This window comes from Nannospalax galili, unplaced genomic scaffold (assembly GCF_000622305.1).
Source record: "Nannospalax galili isolate Female #2095 unplaced genomic scaffold, S.galili_v1.0 scaffold104, whole genome shotgun sequence".
Taxonomy (NCBI): domain Eukaryota; kingdom Metazoa; phylum Chordata; class Mammalia; order Rodentia; family Spalacidae; genus Nannospalax; species Nannospalax galili.
This window is the reverse complement of record NW_008353596.1, coordinates 4,660,851-4,686,025: the sequence shown is the minus strand read 5'-3', so window position 1 is coordinate 4,686,025 and position 25,175 is coordinate 4,660,851. Positions and strand designations below refer to the sequence as shown.

General features: G+C 44.1%; 1 protein-coding gene across 3 annotated transcripts in view; it reads left to right on the top strand.

The window, feature by feature from the left end:
• Nucleotides 1–329: 329 nt before the first annotated feature.
• Nucleotides 330–25,175, top strand: part of Nprl3 (NPR3 like, GATOR1 complex subunit) — a 45,720-nt gene continuing 20,874 nt past the window's right edge. Inside the window, exons 1-7 of one of the 3 annotated variants that reach the window (XM_008850788.3) lie at nucleotides 330–611; nucleotides 6,477–6,546; nucleotides 13,317–13,446; nucleotides 13,826–13,897; nucleotides 15,284–15,358; nucleotides 19,605–19,758; nucleotides 21,984–22,065. In XM_008850788.3, the coding sequence (XP_008849010.1) occupies nucleotides 494–611; nucleotides 6,477–6,546; nucleotides 13,317–13,446; nucleotides 13,826–13,897; nucleotides 15,284–15,358; nucleotides 19,605–19,758; nucleotides 21,984–22,065 (701 nt within the window). In that variant the 5' untranslated portion in view covers nucleotides 330–493. Of the gene's footprint in view, nucleotides 612–6,476; nucleotides 6,547–13,316; nucleotides 13,447–13,825; nucleotides 13,898–15,283; nucleotides 15,359–19,604; nucleotides 19,759–21,983; nucleotides 22,066–25,175 lie in introns of those variants that run through there. The other 2 variants (XM_008850789.3, XM_029554848.1) reach the window with 2 other exon arrangements.

Sequence of the window (25,175 nt, the reverse complement as noted above, 5' to 3'; positions counted from 1 at the left end):
AATAGCTAAAGAACAGTAAAAACAACGGAAAACCCCAAAACGCATCAATACTACTATTTTCCTCTTTGTAAAGTTTGGAAACAAACGAATGCTTCGCTGTCTTTGTGCTTCCCAGGTTGGTGTGAACCTGTGGTCCAGGAGAACTTCTTGCGTTGACCACCGCACCAGTTCTCACATTTTAAAGTTTAAACTCTTTGTTCAAAACAAGTGTATTACTTTAAAACAAAAGACACCCTCCTGGAAGGAGATGCAGAGCATGCTGGCTTCCTGAACGCGCCGCGCATGCGCACAGGCCCAGCCTCGGGGCTGCGCTTCCTGGAGGCATCGCGGAAGTCTCGCGAGCGCCAGGACGCGTTTGTGCGGAGACTTTTGCTGGGGGGGGGGGGGGGGTGTCCGTGGGTTTCCCCGTGGACCGTAGTCAGCCCCGGCGGTCCTGGGGCCCTGCGTCCCCCTCCCGGCGCTTCCCGCAGGCTCCCGACCCGGCCCTCGCAGCATGGGGGACAATACCAGCCCCATCAGCGTGATCCTGGTGAGCTCGGGTAGCAGGGGCAATAAGCTGCTCTTCAGGTATCCCTTCCAGAGAAGCCAGGAGCACCCAGCGTCACAGACAAGTAAGTGGCGCCTGGTCGTCCGTCAGGACACCTCGGTGCAGAGGAGAAAAAGCAAACGGGAGAGACATCGTTCCGGATTCTCCGCACAGCAGCTGCTGCTAACCTTTCGTCAGCCTCCAGCCTCTTAAAAACACAGTTTAAAAAATATGTAAGACTTGACATGTGTAGTGGTGCACATCTGTAATCCTAGTAGGAGGCTGAGGCAGGAGTATTGTCCCGAGTTCAAGGCCAGCCTGGGCACCTGCGTGACACCCTTTTCTTAAAGCAAAACGAAACAAAACAAAAAGAATACCTGGCCTGGTGGTGCCTGCCTTTACTTCCTGCATTCGGGAGGCAGAGGCAGGTGGATCTCTGAGATCCAGGCCAGCTGGGCCTACAGGGACACTCTGTCCCATCCCACCCCACAAAAGACAAAGCCAAATTGTACATATGCATATATATATATATATATGCATATAAACACATGCGTACACAGGCATATGCATTTATCCATTTGGAAAATGTAAATTACAATAAGGTCTGAAGTTGCCCTTGAACTCTGCTTCTCACCCACTGTAGAGTAACCAGCCACTCAACATTTTGGTAATCATCCCTCCTGGATGTAAACCCCAAAAGTTTATTTGCTGAAAAATAAAATACTGCATGGGGGATTTTTTTTCTTCACAGCAATGTGTCTCACAACGCTCTTTTTCATATTGAACCATTTGCTTTGGAGCCTCCTCGATTTCCTGAGCTCACCTGCCTCTCTTAGTTGTGGTCCACTGCTGCACAGGAACATGGCCTTCCCCTGTGGGTCAACATTATTCTTAAAACTTAATACGGTACAGAGGGTGTTACATTACAAAAATAAAGTTGGTATCCTGCTCTCAGGAGCCCTCCTTCCCCTAGAGAGGAAAGTACTGTCACCATTTCCTCTGCGTCTCTCCAGAACCTTCTGTGTAAACGCAAGCATAAGCACACATTATGTTCTAAGTACAAGTGAAAACACACTGCTTGCCCATTTTCCTTTGTATTTTGTATCTACAGCTTGCATATGGAATCAACCTTGTTGATTCATTAAAAAGGCATTGTTCTTTTTAATGGCTGCAGTGAATTCCATGAGATGTGCATAGTATGATTTATTCATCTAGTCTGTTAATTGGCATTCCCCCCACCCCAGACTTTTGCTGATGCAAACTGCACATGGGGGCTATGACTCAGCATGTAAGAACACTTGCTCTGCAAGCATGAGGACCTGAGTTCAAATTCCCAGCACCCAGGGGAAAAAAAACAGGCATGGCTATGGTGCTTGTAATCCCAGTATTGGGGGGCAGAGATGGCATATCCTCAGAGCTCCCTGACCAGTCAGCTTACCCTAAATGGTGAGCTTTGGTGAGCTTCCAGTTCAGTGGAGAGACCCTGTGTCAAGGCAATAGGGTGGAGAATGATGAAGGAAGACTCTTCACACCTTACTATGGCCACCACATGTGTATTCATGGGTGTGTGCATCTGCATACTCATGTGCATGCACAACACACACAAAACCCCCCACAAACTGCAGATGTCCTTTCTGTATTATTTTGCAGAATATCTGTAGGAACAAATCTTAGAAGTCATATGGCTGAGTCTGAAGGATAAAACATCGTTTTTTTTTTTTTTTTTAGGTCTTTTTAAGACAGGGTCTCCCTGTAGCCCCAGCTGGAACTCTCTATGTAGACCAGGCTGGCCTTGAACTCACAGAGATCCGCCTGCCTTTGCCTCCCAAGTACTGGGATTAAAGGTGTGCGCCGCCACGCCTGGACTAAAGTATTGTTTTTTAAAAAATATTTATTTTTATTTTATGTGTATGAGTGTATTGCCTGCATGTATGTGAGTGCACCTGTGTCATGCAATGCCTTGGAAGTCAGAAGAGGGCTTCAGATTCCCCTGGAACTGGAGTTAAGGACAGTTCATAGCTGCCATGTGGGTACTGGGAATCGAACCTTGGTCCTCTGCAAGAGCAGTCAGTCTCTTAACCACTGAGCCATCTTTCCAGCCCCGATAAGTATCATGTTTTTCTTTTTTTTTTTGGTCTTTTTTTGAGACAGGGTCTCCCTGTAGCCCCAGCTGTCCGGGAACTCACTATGTAGACCATGCTGGCCTTGAACTCATAGAGATCTGCCTGCCTCTGCCTCCCGAGTGCTGGGATTAAAGGCATGTGCCACCACTCCCGGTGATAGTATCATGTTTTAAGTAGATTAATTTTCAGTCTTTATTAATCTAATGATTAAAAAGTTGTGTCTGATAGTTTTATTGTACATCTGTCTTATTAAGAGTAAGCACATTTTTCTGTTTTCAGAGCTGTTTGGGCTTCCTTGGCAGTGAATGAATGACCTTTTCATATCCTGTGCCTAGTTTTTTTCTTGCTTTGTTAATTTTTCCTTATAGGCTGAAGAGCTCTTTATATATTTACATTAAAAAGTAGGATTTTTGCAACAAAGCTGCAAATATGTACTCAGTTTGCTTCTGAGTTCTTGCCAGAGTTTTGATTTTTTTTTTTTTTAAATGCAGTTTTTGGTCTAGTCTGTTGTGGTTTCTGAGTTTTGTTACCTATAAGGCCTTCTGCTCCCATGGTCTTCCTGTAGCCACAGCTGGCCGGGAACTTACAGAGATCTGCCTGTCTCTACCTCCCAACTGCTGGAATTAAAGTCCTGGCCACCAAACCCAGCTGTTTTTGTGTTTTGAGACAAGGTTTCACTCTATTCCAGGTTGATTTGGAATTTGCTATGTAGACTAGGTTGGCCTGGAACTGGCAGCAATCTTCTTAGCTATGTTTCCTGAGTACTAGGATTACAAGTGTGTGTCACCACAAACTCTCCTATGTTTTTAGAATTTTATTGTCTCATTTTTAAATAAAATTTATTAATTGTGATAGAAGGTAGAGGCTCCTAAGAGCTGCTATGATCTGGACACTTGCTGAGAGTTGTGTGTGTGTGTGTGTGTGTGTGTGTGTGTGCGTGTGTGCGTGTGCGTGTGTGCGTGTGCGTGTGCGTGTGTATCTGGTTGCCTCTGGAGCCCTGTGGAAGGGGAGCTCTGAGAGGCCAGGATGTGACCACAACTGGGAAGTAGTTGGCTTAAGAGCCAACATAATTTGATTATAATTTCCTATATGGCTACATCATTTTATTGAATAATTCACCTTGCCTCTACCATATGCTAAATCCCAGTGCTTATTTGGGTGTACTTTTTTAGACAAGGTCTCATGTAGCCCAGGCTGGCCTCCAACTCTTTATGTAGCTGAGGGAGTCCTTAAGCTTCTGATCCGCCTACCTCTATCTCCAGAGTGCTGAAATTACAGTCATGTGCCATCTTATGCTTTTATGAGGTGCTGAAGATTGAACCCAGGGCACTGTGCATGCTAGGCAAGTGCTCCACCAACTGAACTACATCCCTAGCCTCCTTTCTTTTCTCTTTATATTTTATTTTTTGGTCTTTTTGAAACAGAGTTTCCCTGTAGCCCTGGCTGGCTTGGAACTCACTATGTAGACCAGGCTGGCCTTAAACTCACAGAGATCCGCCTGCCTCTGCTTCCCAAGTGCTAGGACTACAGGCATGTGCCACAATGCCTGGCTTTAAAACCTATTTACATGTGGGTCTCACACCATTGATTTTGTTTTGTCACGTTACACTGTGTTATATTTACTAAAGGTGGAATTAATCACTTGTCATGTCTTCTTTTACCCCCTTCAGTATTATCCTGGCACATTTTGATTACTTTTCACTGGCAACTTTAATATGAAGTGTATTAGCCCCAGTTCTCAAGCTGTTGTTTTATTGCAGGTAGCTCTTTTTTTTTCTTTTCTTTTTTTTTTTTCTTAAAGTCTTTTTGAGACAGGGTCTGCCTATAGCCCCAGCTGACCTGGAACTCACTATGTAGACCAGGGTGGCCTCAGTCTCACAGAGCTCCTCCTGCTTCTGTGTCCTGAGTGCTGGCACTAAAGATGTACGCTGCCATGCCTGTCTCCTTTTTCATACTTTTTGAAACCAGAATATTTATGTGTGACTGCTGAGATTCTAAAGGTGAACTGGATGTTGTAGTAACTGCCTTCTTAGATTTAGGTGTTGTTCCTTCATGAAATCCTTGCTTGAATCTGCAATAGATAAGTTTTCAAAATTTTTATATTTTTATTATTTTTTTAAATGCTTTTTTTTTTTTTTCTTTTTTCGGTCTTTTTGAGACAGGGTCTTCCTGTAGCCCCAGCTGTCCTGGAACTCACTATGTAGACCAGGCTGGCCTTGAACTCACAAAGATCCACCTGCCTCTGCCTCCTGAGTGCTGGGATTAAAGGTGTGGGCCACCACACCCAACTAAAAAATTTTTAAAAAGAGAATGTTTGTACATAGGAAAGGCATGTTGTGTACATTAAAAAATTTTTTTCTTTTTCTAATTACCATCATACACTGAAGATGTTTGTGTGTACTTGTACATACATACATACACACACACACACACACAATATTTATATAAATCCTTTTGAAGATTAACAGCCAGGGGCTAGAGAGATGGCTCAGCACTGAAGAGTCCTTCCTGGTCTTCCAGATGATTCAGGTTTGGTTCCCAACACCCATATTAGGTGTTCACAACTGCCTGTAACTTCAGCTCCAGAGAATCTGACTTCTCTTTTGGCCTCTGCAGGCACGTGCACAGAAACAGACACATAGACACAGACACACACAGACACACTTAAAAATAAGTCTTTAAAGGGGCTGAAGAGATGGCTCAGTGGTTAAGAATGCTTGCTGTTCTTCTAGAGGACTCAGGCTTGATTCCCAGCACCGACATGGCGACTAACAACTGTCTGTAAATCCAGTTCCAGGGATCCGACATCCTCTTCTGGCTTCTGTGAGCTTTGTGCAACACAGGTGCACTTAACCTACACGCAGGCAAAACACTCATACACATTTTTTAAAAAAGCCAGGCATGTTGGTGTATGCCTTTAGTCTCAGCACTTGGGAGGCAGAGGCAGGCAGATCTCTGAGTTCAAGGCCAGGCTGGTCTACATAGTGAGTTCCAGGACAGCTGGGGCTACAGGGAGAGACCCTGTCTCAAAAAAAGTTGAAAAAAAAAAAAAAAAAAAGAAAAGAAAATTAGTAGCCATAGCTGGCATGGTGGCCCTCTTTGTAATCCTAGGACTAACCCTAATTTCTAACTCTCAGGAGGTGCATTAGGAGTTCATGGCCAGCCTCAGATATGTAGAGAGTTTGAGACCAGCCTGGGCTACATAGTGAGACCCTGTCTTAGCCTCTTCTTTCCAAATAGTGGTGAAACCATTTCCCCTTGTTGTCATAACTTCTTGGAAGCCATCTTATTTTGTCCCCCTTGCTCCACAGGGAACCAGGCCTCATACATGGTAAGCACTACCACTGAGCTACATACATTCCTAGCCCCTGAAAGTTTTTTTTAATTACAGCATAACATATAACATGAAATTTGCCATTTTAACAATTTCAAGTATATGATTAAGTAACATTAATTGCATCCTTTTTATTGTGAAACCATCACCAATATCTATTTCCAAAACTTTTTAATCATCTAAAATAAAATTCTAGAACCTTTAAGTGATAACTCGTATTTTCCCTTGTTCCCAGCCCTTGCTAATATCCAGTATACATTCTGTCACTATGAGTTTGCCTATTCTAGATTTTTTCATATAAGCAATATTTGTCTTTCTGTATGAGGCTTACTTCATTCAGCATGAAGTTTTCAAGATTCATGAATGTTTATTCTTCTTTACAGCTGAATAGTATCCCATTGTGTAGACATTGGAAGCCATGACACCACAATCTTCCTGTGTGTAGAGAGAGCCTGCTGTCTTAGCCATTTTTTTCCCTTTTGTCTTCACTCAGATAAACCACGTAGCAGATATGCTGTCAACAACACAGGCGACCATGTTGATGACCAGGATGGTGACTCTAGGTAAGGGCTCTCCAGTCATTCTGGGTAGGGTGGATGGTTCTGTTTGCATACCTGGGCAGAGCTCTACCTTCCTGTTGATCTAGATATTTGTCCCTCTGAGAAATTTGGTGGCTTTTTTCTCTATTTAGTGGGTGCTTTCAGGTCGTGCAGAGCTGGGGCTGCACTGCCAGTTCCTGATTTGCTGAATAATTTTGGCTCATATAGCAGCCGTGGGCAGTGTGGTCGGTAAAGCAGTCTGAGACTGGAGTAGACCATGTCCATGTAGGACGTTTTCCTGCTATGAGAGGATTTTAGAGGAAAGTAGACTCCTTTGCTGTTCTCAGACCTAATTCTTGAGCTTGTGCCCAGTCGTCAGAGGCAGACACTCAGGACAGTACAGCCTGGGCAGGTTCTTTCTCAGGTGGCGGTGGTAGTGATAGGTGGGATCTAGGACTGCTTTGACTCTTGGCATGCCTTTAGGCCCAGATAAAAGACAAGCCCTGTTTCTTCCTGTGTTTGCTCCTGTTATATCTAGGAGGTGCTATCAGGGTAGACATTCATAAGTGACCACTTCTGCCTCCTTATATTCATTTTAAAGGTTAGTAAATGACAAGATAGGTCCAGATAAGCAAGAGAAGATTATAATTTTTTTGTCTTTTTTTTGTTTGTTTGTTTTTGGAGCTGAGGACCGAACCCAGGGCCTTGCGTTTGCTAGGCAAGCACTCCACCACTGAGCTAAATCCCCAACCCCAAGAAGATTGTAATTTACTTGCTCTGGATTCCCGGAAACATAGACAGGGCCCATGTGAGGCAGAGGAGTGGGCTTTCACTATCCCAGGAAAAAGAAGCTGCAACTCCCACACTAAATCTTTGCAGTACAGTGATTCAATGCTAATTCCTTTAAGTTCTTTGAGAAGGCACCATATCCACCATAGTGATTTACAATTCCAAAAGTGTGTGGATTTTTTTTTTCTTGTTTGTTTTTGTTTTACTTTGTTTCTTTTTAGTTTTTTGAGGCCAGGTCTCCTGTAGCCCAGGTTGGCCTCAGACTCCCTATGTAACTGGAAATGACCGTGAACTTCTGATTCTCCTGCCTCTGCGTCCAGAGTGCTGGGATTATAGGTGTGTATCACTATGTCTAGTTTTATGTGGTGCTGTGCCTTGAACCTAGGGCTTCCTTTATGCTAGTCAAGCACTTTACCTTCTAAGCCACACCTCCAACTCCAAAAGTGTAGTTTTTATCCTCCAAAAGTGTAAGAATGGTAGGAGTGACTTTTGGACAAGGTTGGCAGGTGGGGTGGCCTGAAGGTAGAGGATTGTTGACTATCCCAAGGGATGGTCTTAATCTAGAGACCTGCAGCTATTTTGCCCTTTAAAGATTGTGGCTTGGAATAAATTTGTCTGTCATAGGCACACAGAAAGCTTTTGCTCCAGCTGGTTGTGTTGGCCTGTAATAATAGCACTTGGGAGGGGGAGGCAGGAGGATCAGGGATATGAAGCCAGCCTAAGCTCCATAGTGGGGCTGAGGCTAGCCTGGACTACATGAGATCCTGTCTCAGAACAAAACAAAACAAAAATGTTTACCCCTGCTCATTGGGCAGGTGTGTCTTGTCTTCCACCTCTGTTGCAGGTTATTGTGGAGCAGGCTGCCCTCCCATCCTCCTCCCTCCAAACTTTATTGGACATGAGGCCCTAAGTCTTAGAACAGATTTTATAGAGGGATTTCCTAGGGAGGCCAACAGCATCTCATTCTTGCAGTTGATTTTCAGAGACTTATAATGAAATTATCATATTTTGGTATTTAACATTACAAAAAGAGAAAACTATGGGAGGAGAGTGCTTTCTCTAGATTCTTTGACTGAATCTAAGAATTGCTTTATTTGGTAATTCTAACACATTATAGCATCTATTGACCCACTGCCTAGCCCTATGTCTTCAAGATGCAGGTTAATACTGTTTGGGGTCCAGTTCTCTGCTAGGCCCCTGCTTTGCCCTGCCCTCATCCTAGCTCAGAGCTTTCTGAAGCAGTGTAATCCTGCTGCAAAGCCCATTCTTTGTGTCTTCCTTGATTGTTCTCAAAGGTGCTTTTCTAGAACTCAGGATATTCCTGTTTGTCGGTTTTCTAGATAAAGACTTAACTGAGTGGTGGTTATCTGCCTTATATAAATGAGGGCCAGACTGTGCTGCTCAGGATTATAGGCACTAGCCAGTGTGGCTATTTAAATATAAATACTTTGATTCCCAGCATTTCATAAACTTGGCATGCTTGCTTAATGTGTGTAATCCCAGCACTTGAGAGGTGTAAGCAGGAGGATCAGAAATTCGAGGTCATCTTTAGCTACATGCTACTCTGGTTAACCTTGGCTACATGAAACCCTGCTTCAAAACAAAACAACAACAAAAATCAATCAACAACAACAACAAAAATCAATAAATAGAAATTCTCTGGAAAAAAAAAATACCCAGCTCCTTAGTCCTCATACCCTCACTTGAGGTGCTCAGTGGCTATGTGGAGCTAGTGGCTCCATATTATATATGCACATTTGGAATGTATCCATGACTGTAGTAGGTTCTGTTGGGTAGCCCTTTGTGACTTGTTTAGTTTTAGTAGATAAAGTTGAGAAAGTTTTTGAGAAACATTTTAACTCTTCGATAGCTAATGAGCTGAAGTGTGCATTGCTGGGGAAGAGTTCTTTTGTTATATATGTCTTTTTCATGAGTCCTAAGCAGTGTGTTCTTGGTGAGAGCAGGCTGGATGGTGATCCCCAGGGATGTGGCACAGTGGTCCTGGTAGGGCCCACATGTGGGTTTCCATGGTTGCTTGGAAAGCAGCATTGATCCAGAATAAAACTCTTCACAAGGACATAAAATTTCAAACTCATTCTCAGAACCCAAGTTAGATAGTACAGAAGCCCGAGATGTTTTCTGACAGCAATGTATATGGATCTACTGTAATCCCTCACTCCAAGTAGAGGTCAGTCAGTGTGCAGTGGTCACGGTACTTCAAGAACTGGGTCTGATGATCCTTGTGTGACAGTGCAGTCTCAAAAGGCTTTTATCTCTGGGCATCTTATTTGGTTCTATGTAGACAGTTTCTTGTCATACAGATGAGAAACCTAATCTTTGGAAGATTAGATATTAGTACCCAGGTGTTCAAACCAATTCTTAGGGCATTAGAGTCTGGCCCTCCAGTGTTCTGCTTGATTCTGAATAGTGACTAATTCTCTCTTGAGCTTTAGTGAGAAGAATCCCTTGGTAAGTGTTCATCATGGGGTATATGCCCTCTTTCTTGTCTGGTAAGTTACTTGATTCAGCTAATACTTTATACTGGTACTTTTGCCAGACTTTAGTACTGTTTTTATAAGACAACCTTGTAACTTCATGATTTTTAAGAAACAATGTTTTGTTTGGTCTTGATGGTCCTGTTCCCATTTCAGCGAGCCATGTCCTCCAACCGATGAGCAATTGGTTGCAGGGTAAGACCAAGACCCCTCACCCCTTTTCTGTCTTCATTCCGGCTGCCTTCTCTTCTTGTAATTGTGCTTAATTCCTAATTTCCCTCAGTGTTGAAGAATGACTAACGAGGTGCACAGGCACTAGCTTGGAACCCTTCCTTCCCCTAAAGAGCCCAGATTTCCCATGCCCCCCACATGTCTCCACCCAAACTTATTTAGCTATTTTACATCATCTGAGAGCCTAAGCACAAGAGCAACTTCTATTACCAGGTGTGTCATGTGAACCCTCCTTTCCCAAATAGGAACTAGTAGTCCTGTGATGTTGGCCTGCCAACATCAACATGTATGGGGTGTCTTGTCTTTTTATCCCATTGCCACACCAAGAGACCTGCGATCATTTTTTTCCTGCCTTGAGTTTTCAGAGGGTGTGTGTGTGTGTGTGTGTGTGTGTGTGTGTGTGTGTATCAATTGTGTTTGAGTGTTAAGTTAGATACTCAGGCTTACATAATACTGAATATACCCAGTAGTGACAAAAGTGTTTCCATTAAGGTGCTATGTCCTCCTGACAATGCACCTGCTGTGGGCCTTGGATGTGTATGCAGTATGTGTGAGCTCCCATCAAGAGTCAAGTTGAGGGTCTGGAAAGATGGCTCAGTGATTAAGAGCACTGGCTGTTCTTGCAGAGGACCTGAGTTTGGTTCCTAGCACCCACATGGCAGCTCACAACCAGCTGTAACTCAAGTTCCTCTTCTGGCTTCCTCAGGCATTGTACGCATAAGTACACCTACACAGCAGGCAAAATACTCATAAACATAAACTAAAAATAAATTATTAAAATAAAAAAGATGCTGGGCACAGTGGCTCACGCCTTTAATCCCAGCACTTGGGAGGCAGAGGCAGGCGGATCTTTGTGAGTTCAAGGCCAGCCTGGTCTACATAGTGAGTTCCAGGACAGCTGGGGCTACAAGGAGACCCTGTCTCAAAAAGACAAAAAATAAAATAAAATAAAATAAAATAAAGAGGCTGAGGGTGTAGAGTTGGGGGGCTTCCTAGGATAGCCATATAAGGCATTATGTTGTAACTTTAGCAGCACACAACTTTCCTATCTCTGCGAATTGGGCCCCTTAGAGGGGAAATTTTTTATTTTATTCCTCTAAGGGCACATTTGGTTATTTATAGATGTAAGCTAGGATACCATTGCTTGCCTCTGGGAATCCCAGGACTCATCCCACAGCCAGGGCAATTTAGGTCTGAGGGCTGGAGCTGAGGTATGACTGTAGCTCTTCATGACAGAGCAGGGGTTTTTGGTGAGGATTTTTGACTGTCAAGGAGCAGATGAACTTACTGGAGTGATTAAGGGTGTTCTGCCTGCCACTTTTGTGTCCTGTCACTATGTAGAGTCACTGTTTAGATATGATGTATCATTTGCAGTGAATCAGAGCAGAAGTGTTTGGTAGGTTTTAATATCCTGAACCTTCTTCCACATCACTGTGTCCCTCAGATAGGCATAACAGGGTAGAGTAAGATATGTAGTTTTTTTTTTTTTTTTGGAAAAAAACTTATAGTATCTTTGGTTTAAGATGCTAGATTCTTCCATACCATTCCAGACATAAGTGTTTCAGGTAAAGAGAGACCAAGGACTTGGCTATGGGTTCTGCAGACTCCAGAATGTCACTGACAAGATTAATGTCGAAGATTTGACTATCCCCTCACTGCAGAGGGCAAGGAAGCCCATTCTTTTTTTTCCCGTTTTTTTTTTGAGACAGTCTCCCTGTAGCCATAGCTGGCCTGGATTGGATTTGCTATGGACACCAGTCTGGCCTTGAACTTACCGAGATCCACCTGCCTCTGCCTCGCAAGTGCTGGGATTAAAGGCATGCATCACTATGCCCAGCAGAAGCCCATTCTGACCAACTCTCTGCATCTGGTTTATTTGGGGGCCCAGAAGCCCTATGGCAGATAGAGGATCCTGCTAGTTCTGCAGAATCCCTGGAAATCAGTGCAAGCCCTTCAGGCTTTAGCAGCTGAGACCTTCTCACTGGCCTGGGTAGTTTTGTAGAATTCTGCAGGTGCTTGTCTTGAATTTTGACCTTGTGTTAATTGAGGCTCTTGTTCTAGACTGCTTCCAGGTTGTCTTTCTTCCAATCCTGCTTTGTGTAGGGTTTCCTGGAATGAATGTCCCCTCCTCAACCTTTTGTATCCCAATGACATTTTCTGTTTCAGAGTGAGCTACAGCAGCAGCCTGAAACTGATGTTCCTTTTTTATTACACAGCAGAGGGGTTATGATGTTAATCTGTCCCCCCTTCTCCCAGCTGAGAATGCCTCTAGAAGAAACATGCCTGAGGTCCCACATGGGCATGTCTATCCCAAATGGTCTCTTTCAAGACTGTGGGAGTCTCCCTACCCAGGGCTGAATCTGGTCTTGGTAGAGCTACCTTTGAGGAACTCCCTACCCAGATATTAGAAATGCTTTCCTTGGTGGATAGGTGAGCATAGGTCTTCTCTCCCTTCAGGGCCAGATTAGAAACAGTGCCTGTGTTTCTAGAGTAGAGGCCCTAAAGCCCTGGGCTCTGAGATAAGAGGCAACACCAGGACCCAGTACTCTCCACCCTGCAGACAACTCACTTATCCAGATCTCCCAGACAGGGAGGACCAGGGTTTCCAGCAGAGAGACAAGGAGGTGTACCTTGGAAGGAGTAAGCTCTCATACCCCAGCCATTCCCCATGGCACTCAGTTCTGTGCATCCTTGTGCTCCTGTAACACAATGGGTCTGCATGCCTTGTACAAAATTCTCTCAATAAAAAGTGCGACATTTAAAATTCAGGATTAGGGAAGGGCTGGGCAGCTATGCCAGGAGGGAGGTAGTTAGCACACATACACATCACTGAGTGCTGGCCCTCTGTCCTTTACATGGCCCTGTCAAGGAGGGGCTAGAGTCCTGAAGGTTGAGGGGTACAGTTCGGCAAACCTGAGTATAGTCAGGAGAGGCCCCTCTGCCTGTGAGCTTTACTGAGTGGCTCCTGAGGGCAGTGCCAGCTCCAGCTGATCTTCCTTTTAGATGCAAACTGCAGCTGTTTCTCTCCTAATTTCATACAGCATGCAAGAAATGACAGCATGTGCCTTTAGTCTGTGCTTCTCCTGCCTTTTACCTGTAATTCTGGTGATTTTACATCCCTAACCTTGGGATTGCTACAAGAGAGCCACTGATGGATGTGTCCATCTGCATCGGGGACAAAGTAGCTCCACAGAACTGCCGTTTCCTCTTGGGTACCTGGGCATGGTATTATGATATTTTGTTAACTTATGTCCATCCTACTTTTTAAAAAAATTTAAGGTTTTCAGATGTTATTCTGGCAACAATTTTGGCAACGAAGTCTGAAATGTGCGGCCAAAAATTTGAACTGAAGATTGATAATGTGAGGTTTGTTGGACATCCGACGCTGCTGCAGCATGCTCTGGGGCAGGTATGACCCTCAGGCAGGTATGGTTTTCCCTGGGCTGGTGGGCCTGGCCTCTTCTGGCACTAGGGTCTCAAAACTGCTGACACTGACTCTGATGAAGTCACCATTGGGCAGCAGACCTGATCTGTCACCTGCCATGAGTTGTATATTTTCTTAGGCCCTTAGGGTCCAGCAGAGAAAGACAGGTTGTCTTCACCCCCAGGAGCTTTGGTTTCTGCTACTGGCTTTTTTTTTCATTTGGTACTGGAATGGAACCCAAGGTCTTACACATGCTATGTGAGTGTAATACCACTGAGCTACATCCCTAGTCCTCTGTTGTTAGCCTTTGCTGTCTACATTCTGTCTGGGTCTCTACAACTGTGGCCTTTCCTTTTATATATAGGGAGTTGTTTCCAGGGGAGCCCAAGAGAATGAGTTAACTATCAACTGTCAACCCCTGAACTTCCTACAAATGGTACAAGATTTTCCTTTAAATGATATTCTTTTTAGCACTTACTCTTGTGCTAACCCTTCTGTACACATTCTCTGATGATTATTACAATACTGAAAAGGGTCAGCAAGGTGGAATGTGCTCTTACCCAAAGGAGCTTGTATACTAGAGCAGCCAGTCAGCCCTTTGCATACAGGATCCATGACAGCAATGCTTAAATTCAGAGGGATTTCAGTATGGTATATATAGGACTTAGCTATATCTGTACCATCTAGAAATTGTATACGGGGCTGTGCTGTGATTTGTAAGACTTATTCATGATTAAGCCCATGTAAGGAGATTCTGAGACCATTGGATGTATCTGGACCCTTTGATCACATCCTCCTTCCCTCCTCACCATTGTTCTTTTTTTTTTCTTTTTTTTTGGTCTTTTTGAGACAGGGTGTCCCTGTAGCCCCAGCTGTCCTGGAACTCACTATGTAGACCAGGCTGGCCTTGAACTCACAGAGATCCGCTTGCCTCTGCCTCCTGAGTGCTGGATTAAAGGCGTGTACCACCATACCTGGCACCATGGTTCTTATTGACAGAGCTCAGTGCCCTGTCAGTGAGTGAGAGAGGGGAAGAGTTGATAGTCAGTTCTTAATAGAATTGCAGTGACAGGGAGGGATGGGTACCTGGAAGAGATGGTAGGGAGAGTTGGGACCTGGGGCTCTGACTCCCTCTGGAGGAAACACTTGTAATTAGTCTTGAAGAACTATATCTCAGAATGATATATTTATGTGCTTTGGTGTTTGTGCCTAAAGCTGACTGGATGCCAGAGCTGGGAACAGAGATAAGGACTTGATTCTGCAGTGAGGCTAGAGGCCTTTTTTCATCAGGGCTGCTAAGAATTGCCCTATCTCTAAACAGTACTTGCCATGGTAACAGGGCCATAGGTCTGGGCTCTCCATCTACTTGCAGCCCTTTCTGTCTTGTCATTTTTGGTAACTGTCAGCTTGCTTCCTCTAGCCAGGGAATTCAGGGCACTGTCCATCCCTGGTCTTCCACATATGTGATTAATCTGTTTGTGCAGCAGACTTTTCTCTGAGCAAAGGCACTAAGTTGCTTCTTAGAGACTCTGGGGACATTTTTCTCTGGTTCTACCATACTCTGGGGCCTTTTCCAGTGCTTGACGTGGAATAGCTTTAAACAATTTTCCTTACAAAGTCATGATTCTCTGATGAGTGTGGTATCTCACCCCTGCAATTCCAGTACCTGGGAGGCTGAGGTGGGAGGATCACTGTGAGTTCAGTGCCAGCCTGGGATATGTAGTTAGGTCTTGGTCACCCTGGGCTTCAGAGGGAGACCTTGCCACAAACAATAGACAGAAAATCATGGCTCTCAATTTATTAGAATTAATCTCTTTTACAGGTCTCCAAAACAGATCCATCCCCGAAGAGGGAAGCACCTACCATGATTCTTTTTAACGTGGTATTTGCATTGAGGGTGAGTGTTTGCACAAGTGGTTAGATCAGGAAGGAAGATCTGAGGGAGAAGAGCCCATGTCCAGTGAGTTTGCCATCAACTCAGAGCTCGGACTGTGGGCGTGGCCCTTCTGGTGTGCAGGCAGAACCAGCTCATTGAACCTCCTCTTCTTCCTCAACTTTTTAATAAAATATACATAACATAAAATAATATATAATAATATATTACTAAAATATACATAACTTTTTAATAAAATACAATAACAATATTTATTTTATTAGCATTGGTAGGGATAAAACCTAGGGCCGCATGCATATTAGGCAAGCACTTTATTACTAGACTATATCCCTAGCCCCCAGTTTTCACCATTTTAAAGTGGACAGTTTGCCAGGGTGGAGAGATCACTCAGCGGTTAAGAGCACTGAATGCTCTTGCAGAGGACCCAGGTTTGATTCCTAGCACCTTTGTGGCAGCTTACAACTGTCCACAACTCCAGTTTCAGGGGATCCAATGGCCTCTTCTGTCCTCTGAGGGCATTGTATGACATGGGTACACTTACACAGATGCAGGCAATACACATACACATCAAATAAAAATAAAATATAAAGTGGACAGTTTTCTGATTTTAGTGGTACTCACCTGTAGTCCCAGCACTCAGAAGACTGAGGCAGGAGAACAGCCCGTCTTTTGTCCCAGAAATCAAGGCATTTCCTTGCTGTCACTTTCTGTACACAAACTGCTGTGCAGATCACATGTGCTCAACTAGAAAATCCTGACTGGATTCTTGGGTGAAACCTTGATAGTGGGATATTTCAGAGGAATTGCATTATTTAATATCATGGAGCACAAATTTCCCAGGTACTTTCATGTCCCTTCAAAATGTAAGACACAGATCCCTTAAATACACACACACACACACACACACACACACACACACACACACAGAGGAGAGAGAGAGAGAGAGAGAGAGAGAGAGAGAGAGAGCGAGAGCGAGAGTGAGAGCGCTGGGTGTGGTGGTGTATGCCTATAATCCCAGCACTTAGGAGGCAGAAGAAGAGACATGGATCTCTGTGAGATTGAGGCCAGCCTGGTCTACATAACAAGTTCTAGGGTAGCCAGGGCTACAGGGAGACCCTGTCTTAAAACAAACCAAAACAAACAAAACACAGAACAAACCAACAAAACAAACTAAACCCAATAAGACAACCCCCCCCCCCCAAGAAAAACCCAAAAAACTACAAATGAAAACAAATACTTTGTCTGGGTTAAGAGTAGCGCTCAGTACATCGCTTAACTAGCAGTGTGCAAAGTCTTAGCACTTCAAATAAAGAAGCAAAAGCCAACAAAACTTGTTAAATTTGTGAATGGTTGCTGACCTTCAACCTCAGATGTTGCTCTTTACTTTCTGCTTGATCATTTTTTTTTTTTTTTTTTTTTTTTTTTGGTCTTTTTGAGACAGGGTCTCCCTGTAGCCCCAGCTGTCCTAGAACTCACTATGTAGACCAGGCTGGCCTTGAACTCACAGAGATCTGCCTGCCTCTGCCTCCCAAGTGCTGGGATTAAAGCCGTGCACACCACCCCACCTGGCCTTGATTCTTTTTTTTTTTTTTTTTTTTTTTTTTTTTTTTAAAATTAGGCTCTCATTCTATAGCCCAGACTGACCTTGAACTCATAACAGTCCTCCTGCTTCAGCCTCCTGACCCAAATGGGGGAAAGGCCACAACCTGGAGAAGTACAGAGTAAGATTAAAGCAGCAGGGAACAAGATATTGAAAGTAGGAGAAAAGTTAAGTGTTAGAAAGAATTGCTATGTTCACTGGCTGCTCTTGCAGAGGACCCAGGTTCAGTTCCCAGCACCCACATGACAGCTAACAGCTGTCCATAACTCCAGTTCCAGGGGATCAAGGCCCTTTTCTGATCTCCATGGGCACTGCACAACACAGGTGCACTTACAGTACATGCAATACCTTCATACACAAATTTAAAAAAATAATAATTGTTTTTTTAAAAAAAGAACTATTTTTAGGGTAGCTAAGTCTTCAATAGTTATTTTAAAATATTCATTTTTCTTTTGCTTTGAAAAGTTTTAATTAAACCTTATCTGGAAATAATAGCTTGACAAACTCATAAAACTCATGTGCCCATCTCTGAGGACCCACAGCCTTGTACCTTGTCTCCATTTCTTTTTGCCCCTTTGTATTTCAAAGCAAGGCCCAGGCCTCATGTCCGTTTTTTTTTTTTTTTTTTTTTTTTGAGACATGGTTTTGTATAGCCCAGGCTAGCCATGAACTTCCTATGTATCTGGGGATGACCTTGAACTCCTGATCATCCTGCCTCCATCTCACAAAAGCTGAGATTACCAGTGTGTACTCCAATGCCTGGTCTATGTCCATTCATTATTCTATTAAAGATATCTATACAAAGTAATGGATATTTTATGCTGTAATATTCTTTTTACATCTGACAAAATTTACCTTAATAGTTGATGTTAACTAGTACCTGTCTATTAAAACTTCCTGATTGAGAAAATATTTTTTCCGGTTGGCCTGTGAGAGCCAAGATGAAAGCCCCACTTAGTGTATATGGTACCTCTGTCTCTGCCAGTCTTGACCTGTCCCTCTCATTGTCCCATCACATTTTTCACATCCAATTTGTCTCATTGGGCATTCTGCTAGACTTACTTCCTGTCTCTCTGTCCTGAAGACTAGAAGTTAACTTTGAAGGTGTTATATTTGGATTCAAGCTTTTGAGGGCTAGAAAGTCCCACTGGTGATATTGCAGTAAACTTTGTGCTGCTTTCTCTTCTGTACCGTGAAAATATGCTTTGTTTGTTTGAGATGATGTCCTGTAGCCCAGGTTGGCCTCAAATTCCATACATAGCCTTGAATTCCTTAATCCCCCCCTCCTCTGCCTCCCAAGTGCTGAGATTATGGCTTGCAAATGTCCCAGTAATGCCTGATACATTCTAGGTAGCAGCTTTATCAGCCTGTTGCCTGCACAGCCTTGTGTCCAAGATCACACTCTTCTTGCTTTTCTAGTGAAAGTATTTTTACACAGATCTTCCAAATGTGTATTTTGTTTTGAGGAAATTATATTATTTAAATCAACCATTTGAGGATATGATCAAGGGGATACCCTAGACATGAAGAGGTCAGGGCAGACTGCCTGCTTGCAGATCTGCCCAAATGCTAGTTATGTTTGTGGGATCTATTGAGAATGCAGAAATCTTTTCCCAACTCCTGATGAACAAAGTGTTGTCTAGGTAAAGTTTGTCCTAAAATCAACAGGCACAGCCTTACCTGGTGAATAAACAGGATGGGGAAGCAACACCAGAGGTTCTAATCAGTGGTGCCATTTGCCCCTCTCCCTTCTTACCCTGTACCCCCAAAGTATTACTCAGCAGTCCTGGTGGCCTCCAGAAACACTGAGTCATGTTTGGCTCAGTTATCTGCTCCCACAGGCCTCTCCACAGATCCCACAGTGGCTTGCTCCACCCTTGGCCTGGGTGTGTACACCTGCTGGTTGACTGTGACCTCTGATAGGTTTCAGAGGGGTGAGGGACACTTCTGACCTGAGACCTTCTGTGTGCTACTTGACCTAGTCAATGTGGGTACAACAGACACTGGAGAGGGATGTGGAACTGGCGCCTGCTGGTTCTCTGGTTAATTTAGGTTTTCTTCGCTGGTTGTCATTCTTGAGGACAGACATACTCTGCAAAGTAATACTTCGGTTATTGTACTGTGTGTCTGTTACAGTGTGGTCTGTAATTGTGACTAAATTCTTACATATTGTAGGCCAGCCATGTCCATGAATGGTCAGTGCACAACAGTGATCACAGACACCTCTGGAGTTTTGTTCAGGGCAGGCTGTGTTCCAAGTGCTGTATGTGTTTAACTAGTTGCCTCTGCTTAGCTGTTGGTTGTCCTTCCTCAAATGAGGACCTGTGACCCGGGATCACATAGCAGTCAGTAGGATCTGTGTCCTCAGCTGTACCTTGCTTTCCTATACAGTCCTAGCATGGTGGGAATGTGTGTCCCCCACAGAGGACTTCCATGGAGTCATCTCCTTAGCTATCTAGACAGCAGTTCCCAAGGCTAGAAGATGGGGCTGTCAGCTAGCCCATAGTGGCCCATGAGGAGAAGCCTGGTGGAATGGAATGGAGAGGGCATCTTTCATGTTTACGCTTTTGCTGTGCACATGTATTAGCTCCATTTAAACTATGTGTCCCTGTGAGCATGTTTTGAGTCTGTCTGGCCTTTCTCATGCAGGCCAATGCTGACCCATCAGTGATAAATTGTCTGCACAACTTGTCCCGGCGCATTGCTACTGTGCTGCAGCATGAGGAGCGCCGCTGCCAGTACCTCACCCGAGAGGCCAAGCTGATCCTAGCGCTCCAGGATGAAGTGTCTGCTATGGCTGATGGTGAGTGCAGCAGGCCTGATGGCTTTTTTTTGTGTAGGATCTCTAGAGGGCCAGTTAGTCACTATGCTTTGTTTTGAGGCAATTGTGATATGCTGTAAATTGACCCTTCAGTTCCAGGGACACTATTAAGGAGATGCCCTAAACATCAAGGGGCAGGCTTGCTGCCTGGTTGAAAGTGTGATCAGATGCCAGTTCTGTTTGTGAACTTGGGATATACTGTAAGTACAGAGAATCTCTCCACCTCCAGGAGCTTTTCCCATTCCACAGAGCAGTCAGGAGCTAACCATAGCTTTGGCTTTTTGGTGAGCTGAACATTGGAGAGGAAGTCCTTTTAGCAGTTGGTAAGCAGAGATTGGCTCAGAGAAGTTACAGGATCTTCACATTGAGTTGATCATGCTCAGGGGGCACAGGAGGGTTCATCTAGAAGTTCATTTTAGAGCTACTTTCCTTAATGAATGTACCTAAATCTATTTCCATGGAAACATTCTCCTACCCTACATACTGTATGATTACCCTTCACTAGAATAGGCACCTCTGCCTGGCATTGGTCCTGCTGGACATGTTGCCCTGGGGTGGGAAGAGTCAGGGAGGGGTTAATGAGAGCATCCAGCTGGTGAAATGGGTGATTTTTGTACTTCACTTTTAACTAAATTGAAGGAGAACAGGTAGATGAATCTCTGTGAGATTGAAGCCAACCTGATCTACATAGCAAGTTCCAGGCCAGCTGGGGCTACAGGGAGATCCTGTGTCAAAACACCAAAAACAGGGCTGGCGAGATGGCTCAGCGATTAAGAACACCGACTATACTTGGCAGAAGACCCGGGTTCAAATCCCAGCACTCACATGGCAGCTAACAACTGTCTGAAACTCCAGTTCCAGGGGATCCAATGGCCTCGTCTATCCTCAGAGGGCATTGCACGACACTGGCGTACTTACATATATGCAGGCAATCCACACACATAAAATAAAAATAATAAATAAAATATTAAAAAACAAAAACAAATAAACAAATTAAAGGAGAACCTAATTATCAACTAACCAGTTATAAAAAAGTCTTTACTGGTAGAGCACTGCAGAACTTTTGGTATGTCCAAAGGGAGACTTAACATATGCTGTCTCCTTTGCCTAAGGTTAGCAGCTAACTATAGAAGAATAAGGAATAGAAGTCAGATCTGGTCTTCAGATCTGCCATAAAGGAAAGCAGCAGTGGTCATATACAAATTAACAACAAAGAGTCCTGTCTGATTCTAATGTATTTTCAGTAAAAATTTACTTTTACTTATTTTTTAAATTTATTTTTTATTTTATGTGTATAAGTGTATTGCCTGCATGTATGTGAGTGTACCCGTGTCATGCAATGCTGCGGAGGTCAGAAGAGGGCTTTGGATTCCCCTGGAACTGGAATTAAGGACGGTTCCTAGCTGCCATGTAGGTGCTGGGAATCGAACCCAGGTCCTCTGCAAGAGCAGTCAGTGCTCTCAACCGCTGAGCCATCTCTCTAGCCCCTTATTTATCTTTTTTTATTTTATGTGTATGCTTGTATTGCTTGCATGTAGGTAAGTGTACCCGTGTCATGCAATGCCCTTGGAGGTCAGAAGAGGCTGTTGGATCCTCTGGGACTGGAGTCACAGACAGTTCTTGGCTGCCATGTGGGTGCTGGGATTTGAACCCAGGTCTTCTGCAAGAACAACCAGTGTTCTTAACCACTGAGCCATCTCTCCAGCCCCAACTTTTAATCTTTGATAATTGGCTGTCAAACTTGTAGTATAGCTGAGTGTGGTGGCAGATACCTTTAATTCCAACATTGCGAGATCCTCTCTAAAACAGCAACAAAACAAAAAACCCATGTTTGCATTTCTGTTAAGTATGACAGTAAATAATTCAGAAGTTTTTCTTTTTCCTTTTTTGTGTTTTTTTTTTTTGTTGTTGTTGTTTTGTTTTTTGAGACAGGGTCTCATTATGCCCTGGCTGGCCTGGAACTCACTATATAGACCAGGCTGGCCTTGAGATTCATTGGTCTGCCTCTGCCCTTTGAGTGCCAGGAATAAAGGCTAGCCACCACGCTTGACAGGATGTGTTGATTTTTATAGTAAGTTTCCTGATGTTTAACATTACTCAAAAAATTTTTGAAGCTGAATTTGTTCTAAAGATATTCCCTGTTTTGGCCTCTGCATGTTACTTTGCATTGGAAGCTCTAAATCCTTACCTGTTGTGATTCCTTATAGCAAATGAAGGTCCTCAGTCCCCATTCCATCACATCCTACCCAAGTGCAAGCTGGCCAGGGACCTCAAAGAAGCTTATGACAGGTAAGACAAGGACATACTTGCTGAATCTCCTCGTCTAGTGTCAACTTTCCCAGGCCTCCAGAGCCAAAGAGCCCCATACATGAGGCTGCCATAGACTGGGTACCATTCTGGTTTGTGTGTCATGGAGCTCTGCTGAGTGAGATAGGGACAAGTTAAGGAAGAGAAAGCTGTGTGGTCACTCTTAAGAAAAGCCATCTTGCATGCTTTTAATCCCACCACTCAGGAGGCAGAGGCACTCAGATCTCTCTGATTAAGACTGGTCTACAGTCTCCATAGTAAGTTCCAGGACAGCTGGGACTATAGGGAGACCCTATCTTAAAAAGACCAAAAAAAAAAGCTATCTTGGTGTCCATTTTTCAAATGTCAGTCTCTTTGTTGATATGTGCTCAGCTCTTTGTTGAGTGGTATGTGCTCAGCTGGGATGATTACTTCCAGATTCCTCTTAAACAGAAACAGCTGTAGCTGGAGAGATGACTCAGCTGTTAAGAGCACTGGCTGCTCTTGCAGAGGACCTGGGTTCAGTTCCCAGCACCCACATGGCAGCTAACAATCATCTGTAACTCCCATTCCAGGGGATTTGACACCCTTTTTTGACTTCTGTGGGTTTGCATGCAAGTTGGTGCCCTTACACACATGCAGGCAAAACACTCAGACACATAAAATAAAAACAAATAAATAAATAAAACAGAAGCAGTCTAAAATTCTTCATGAGAGCCTAGAAATAGTTTTGAATCACCAAACACGAAGTAACATTTCATTGACCCAACATGATTTAATGCCAAGTTGCCCTCCTTCATTAAGGAGGGCTTCTTTGTCACCTTTTCACCCATGATGAAATCAAGGCTCAGTGGGTAGAGCTGGAGTTGGTTGTGGTAGTCTGTGCTCTAGGGGAGTTGGAGTTTGAGACACCGAGTATTTGAGGACAGCAAACATTGGGGACATAATGGAAACCTTGTGTTGATTTGATTATATTGGTGACTTAAGTACCAACTTTATTAAATCTATACAAAATGTGCTGGGCATGGTGGTGCACACTCTTGATCTCAGCATTGGGTGACAGAGGTAGGTGGATGGATCTCTGGGAGTTCAAGGCCAGGATGATTTACGTAGTGAGTTTCAGGATATCCAGGGCTGTATAATGAGACCCTGTCTCAACAACAACAACAGGTACACACACACACACACACACACACACACACACACACAGAGAATGATTAAGTTCCGCCCCACCTTTATTTTAGATAGAATTTCACTAAGTGGTCTAGGCTGGCCTAGACCAGTCCTCCTGCTGAAATTACAAGTCTGTGACACCATGTCTGGCCTGCCCTTTCCTTTCTTCCTTTCTTCCTTCCCTCCCTTTCTCCCTTGCTATTTTTTTTCTTTCTTCTTTCTTTGTTTCTTTTTCTTTTTCTTATTTTGAGACAGGATCTCACTGTATAGCCCTGGCTGGCTGGCCTGGAGCCCACTGTGTAACCTGACTAGCCTTGAACTCAAAGGAGTCCACCTGCCTCTGCCTCCTGAGTGCTGGGATTAAAGGTGTATGACCTATTTTTCTTTTTCTTTTTCTTTTCTTTTCTTTTCTTTTCTTTTCTTTTCTTTTCTTTTTTCTGCTGTTTTTGAGACAGAATCTCCCTATAGCCCCAGCAGGCCTGGAACTTGCTTTGTAGACCAGGCTAACCTTGAACTCTTAGAGATCATCCGGTTTCTGCCTCCCAAGTGCTGGGATTAAAGGCATACACCACCATACTTGGTCTCCTTTTTCTTTTTTTAAATAAATGTTTTGTGCTGGGCATGGTGGCACACACCTTTGATCCCAGCACTCGGGAGGCAGAGGCAGGCGGATCTCTGAGTTCAAGGCCAGCCTGGTCTACATAGTGAGTTCCAGGACAACTGAGACTACAGGGAGACCTTGTCTCAAAAAGACCAAAAAAAAGTTTTGTTTACTATTTTTATTTTATGTGTATGAGTGTATTGCTTACATGTAGGTAGGTGCTCCCATGTCTGACCACCCTTGGAGGTCAGAAGAGGGCGTTGGATCCTTTGGAACTGGAGTTACTGACAGTTGTTAGCTACCATGTGGCTGCTGGGAGTCAAACCTGGGTCCTCTGCAACAGTGGCCAGTGCTGTTTTTTTTTTTTGTCTTTTTGAAATGGTCTCCCTGTAGCCCCAGGTGAACTGAAACTCACTGTATAGACCATACTGGCCTTGAACTCACAGAGATCCACCTGACTCTGCTTCTGAGTGCTGGGACTAAAGGCGTGCATGACCATGCCCAGCACCATTTCTCCAGGTCCAACTTCTTTTACTTTTTTTTTTAATTTTATGTGTATGAGTGTATTGCCTTCATGTAAGTGAGTGTACCCGTGTCATGCAATGCTGTGGAGGTCAGAAGAAGGCTTTGGATTTCCCTGAAACTGGAGTTAAGGATGGTTTGCAGCTGTCATGTGGGTGCTGGGAATTGAACCTGGGTCCTCTGCAAGAGTAGTTAGTGCTTTTAACTGCTGAGCCATCTCTTCAGCCCCCCAACTTCTTTTACTTTTTAAAATTTATTTGTTTTTATGTGTATGAGTGTTTTGCATGCTTGTAAGTGTACCACATGTGTGCAATGCCCACAGAGGCCAGAAGAGGACGTTGACCCCTGGAACTGGAGTTACAGAGGATTATTAGCCACTGTATGGGTGCTGAACCTGGGTTATCTGCAAGAGCAGCCAATACTGTTAACTGCTGAGCCATCTTTCCAGTCTCAGACCTCTTATTCTTTCTGTCTGATCACTGGTCAGTGACCTTGAGTCTTAGGGCCGGCTATGGCTCCTCCCTGAAGCTGCAGCTCAGGGAGCCCTGCCTGGAACCTTTCCTACTCCTGAAACCTCCAGTGTCCATTTACATAGTGCATTGTCATCCACAGCAAAGGGCCCACATAGAACCAAGCATGTTGCTGGGCAGGTAGTACATCTGACCCAGACCTCTCTCCTTAGTGCAGACCTCTTCAGGCATCTCTGCCTCCCTCTTTTGTGTCATCCTGTCTTCTGTCCCTCTTCTCCCTCATTCTTTGCTCTCTTATTTTCCCACACTCCACTCTCCTTTGTCCTGTGTTCAGCTGGATGTCGCGC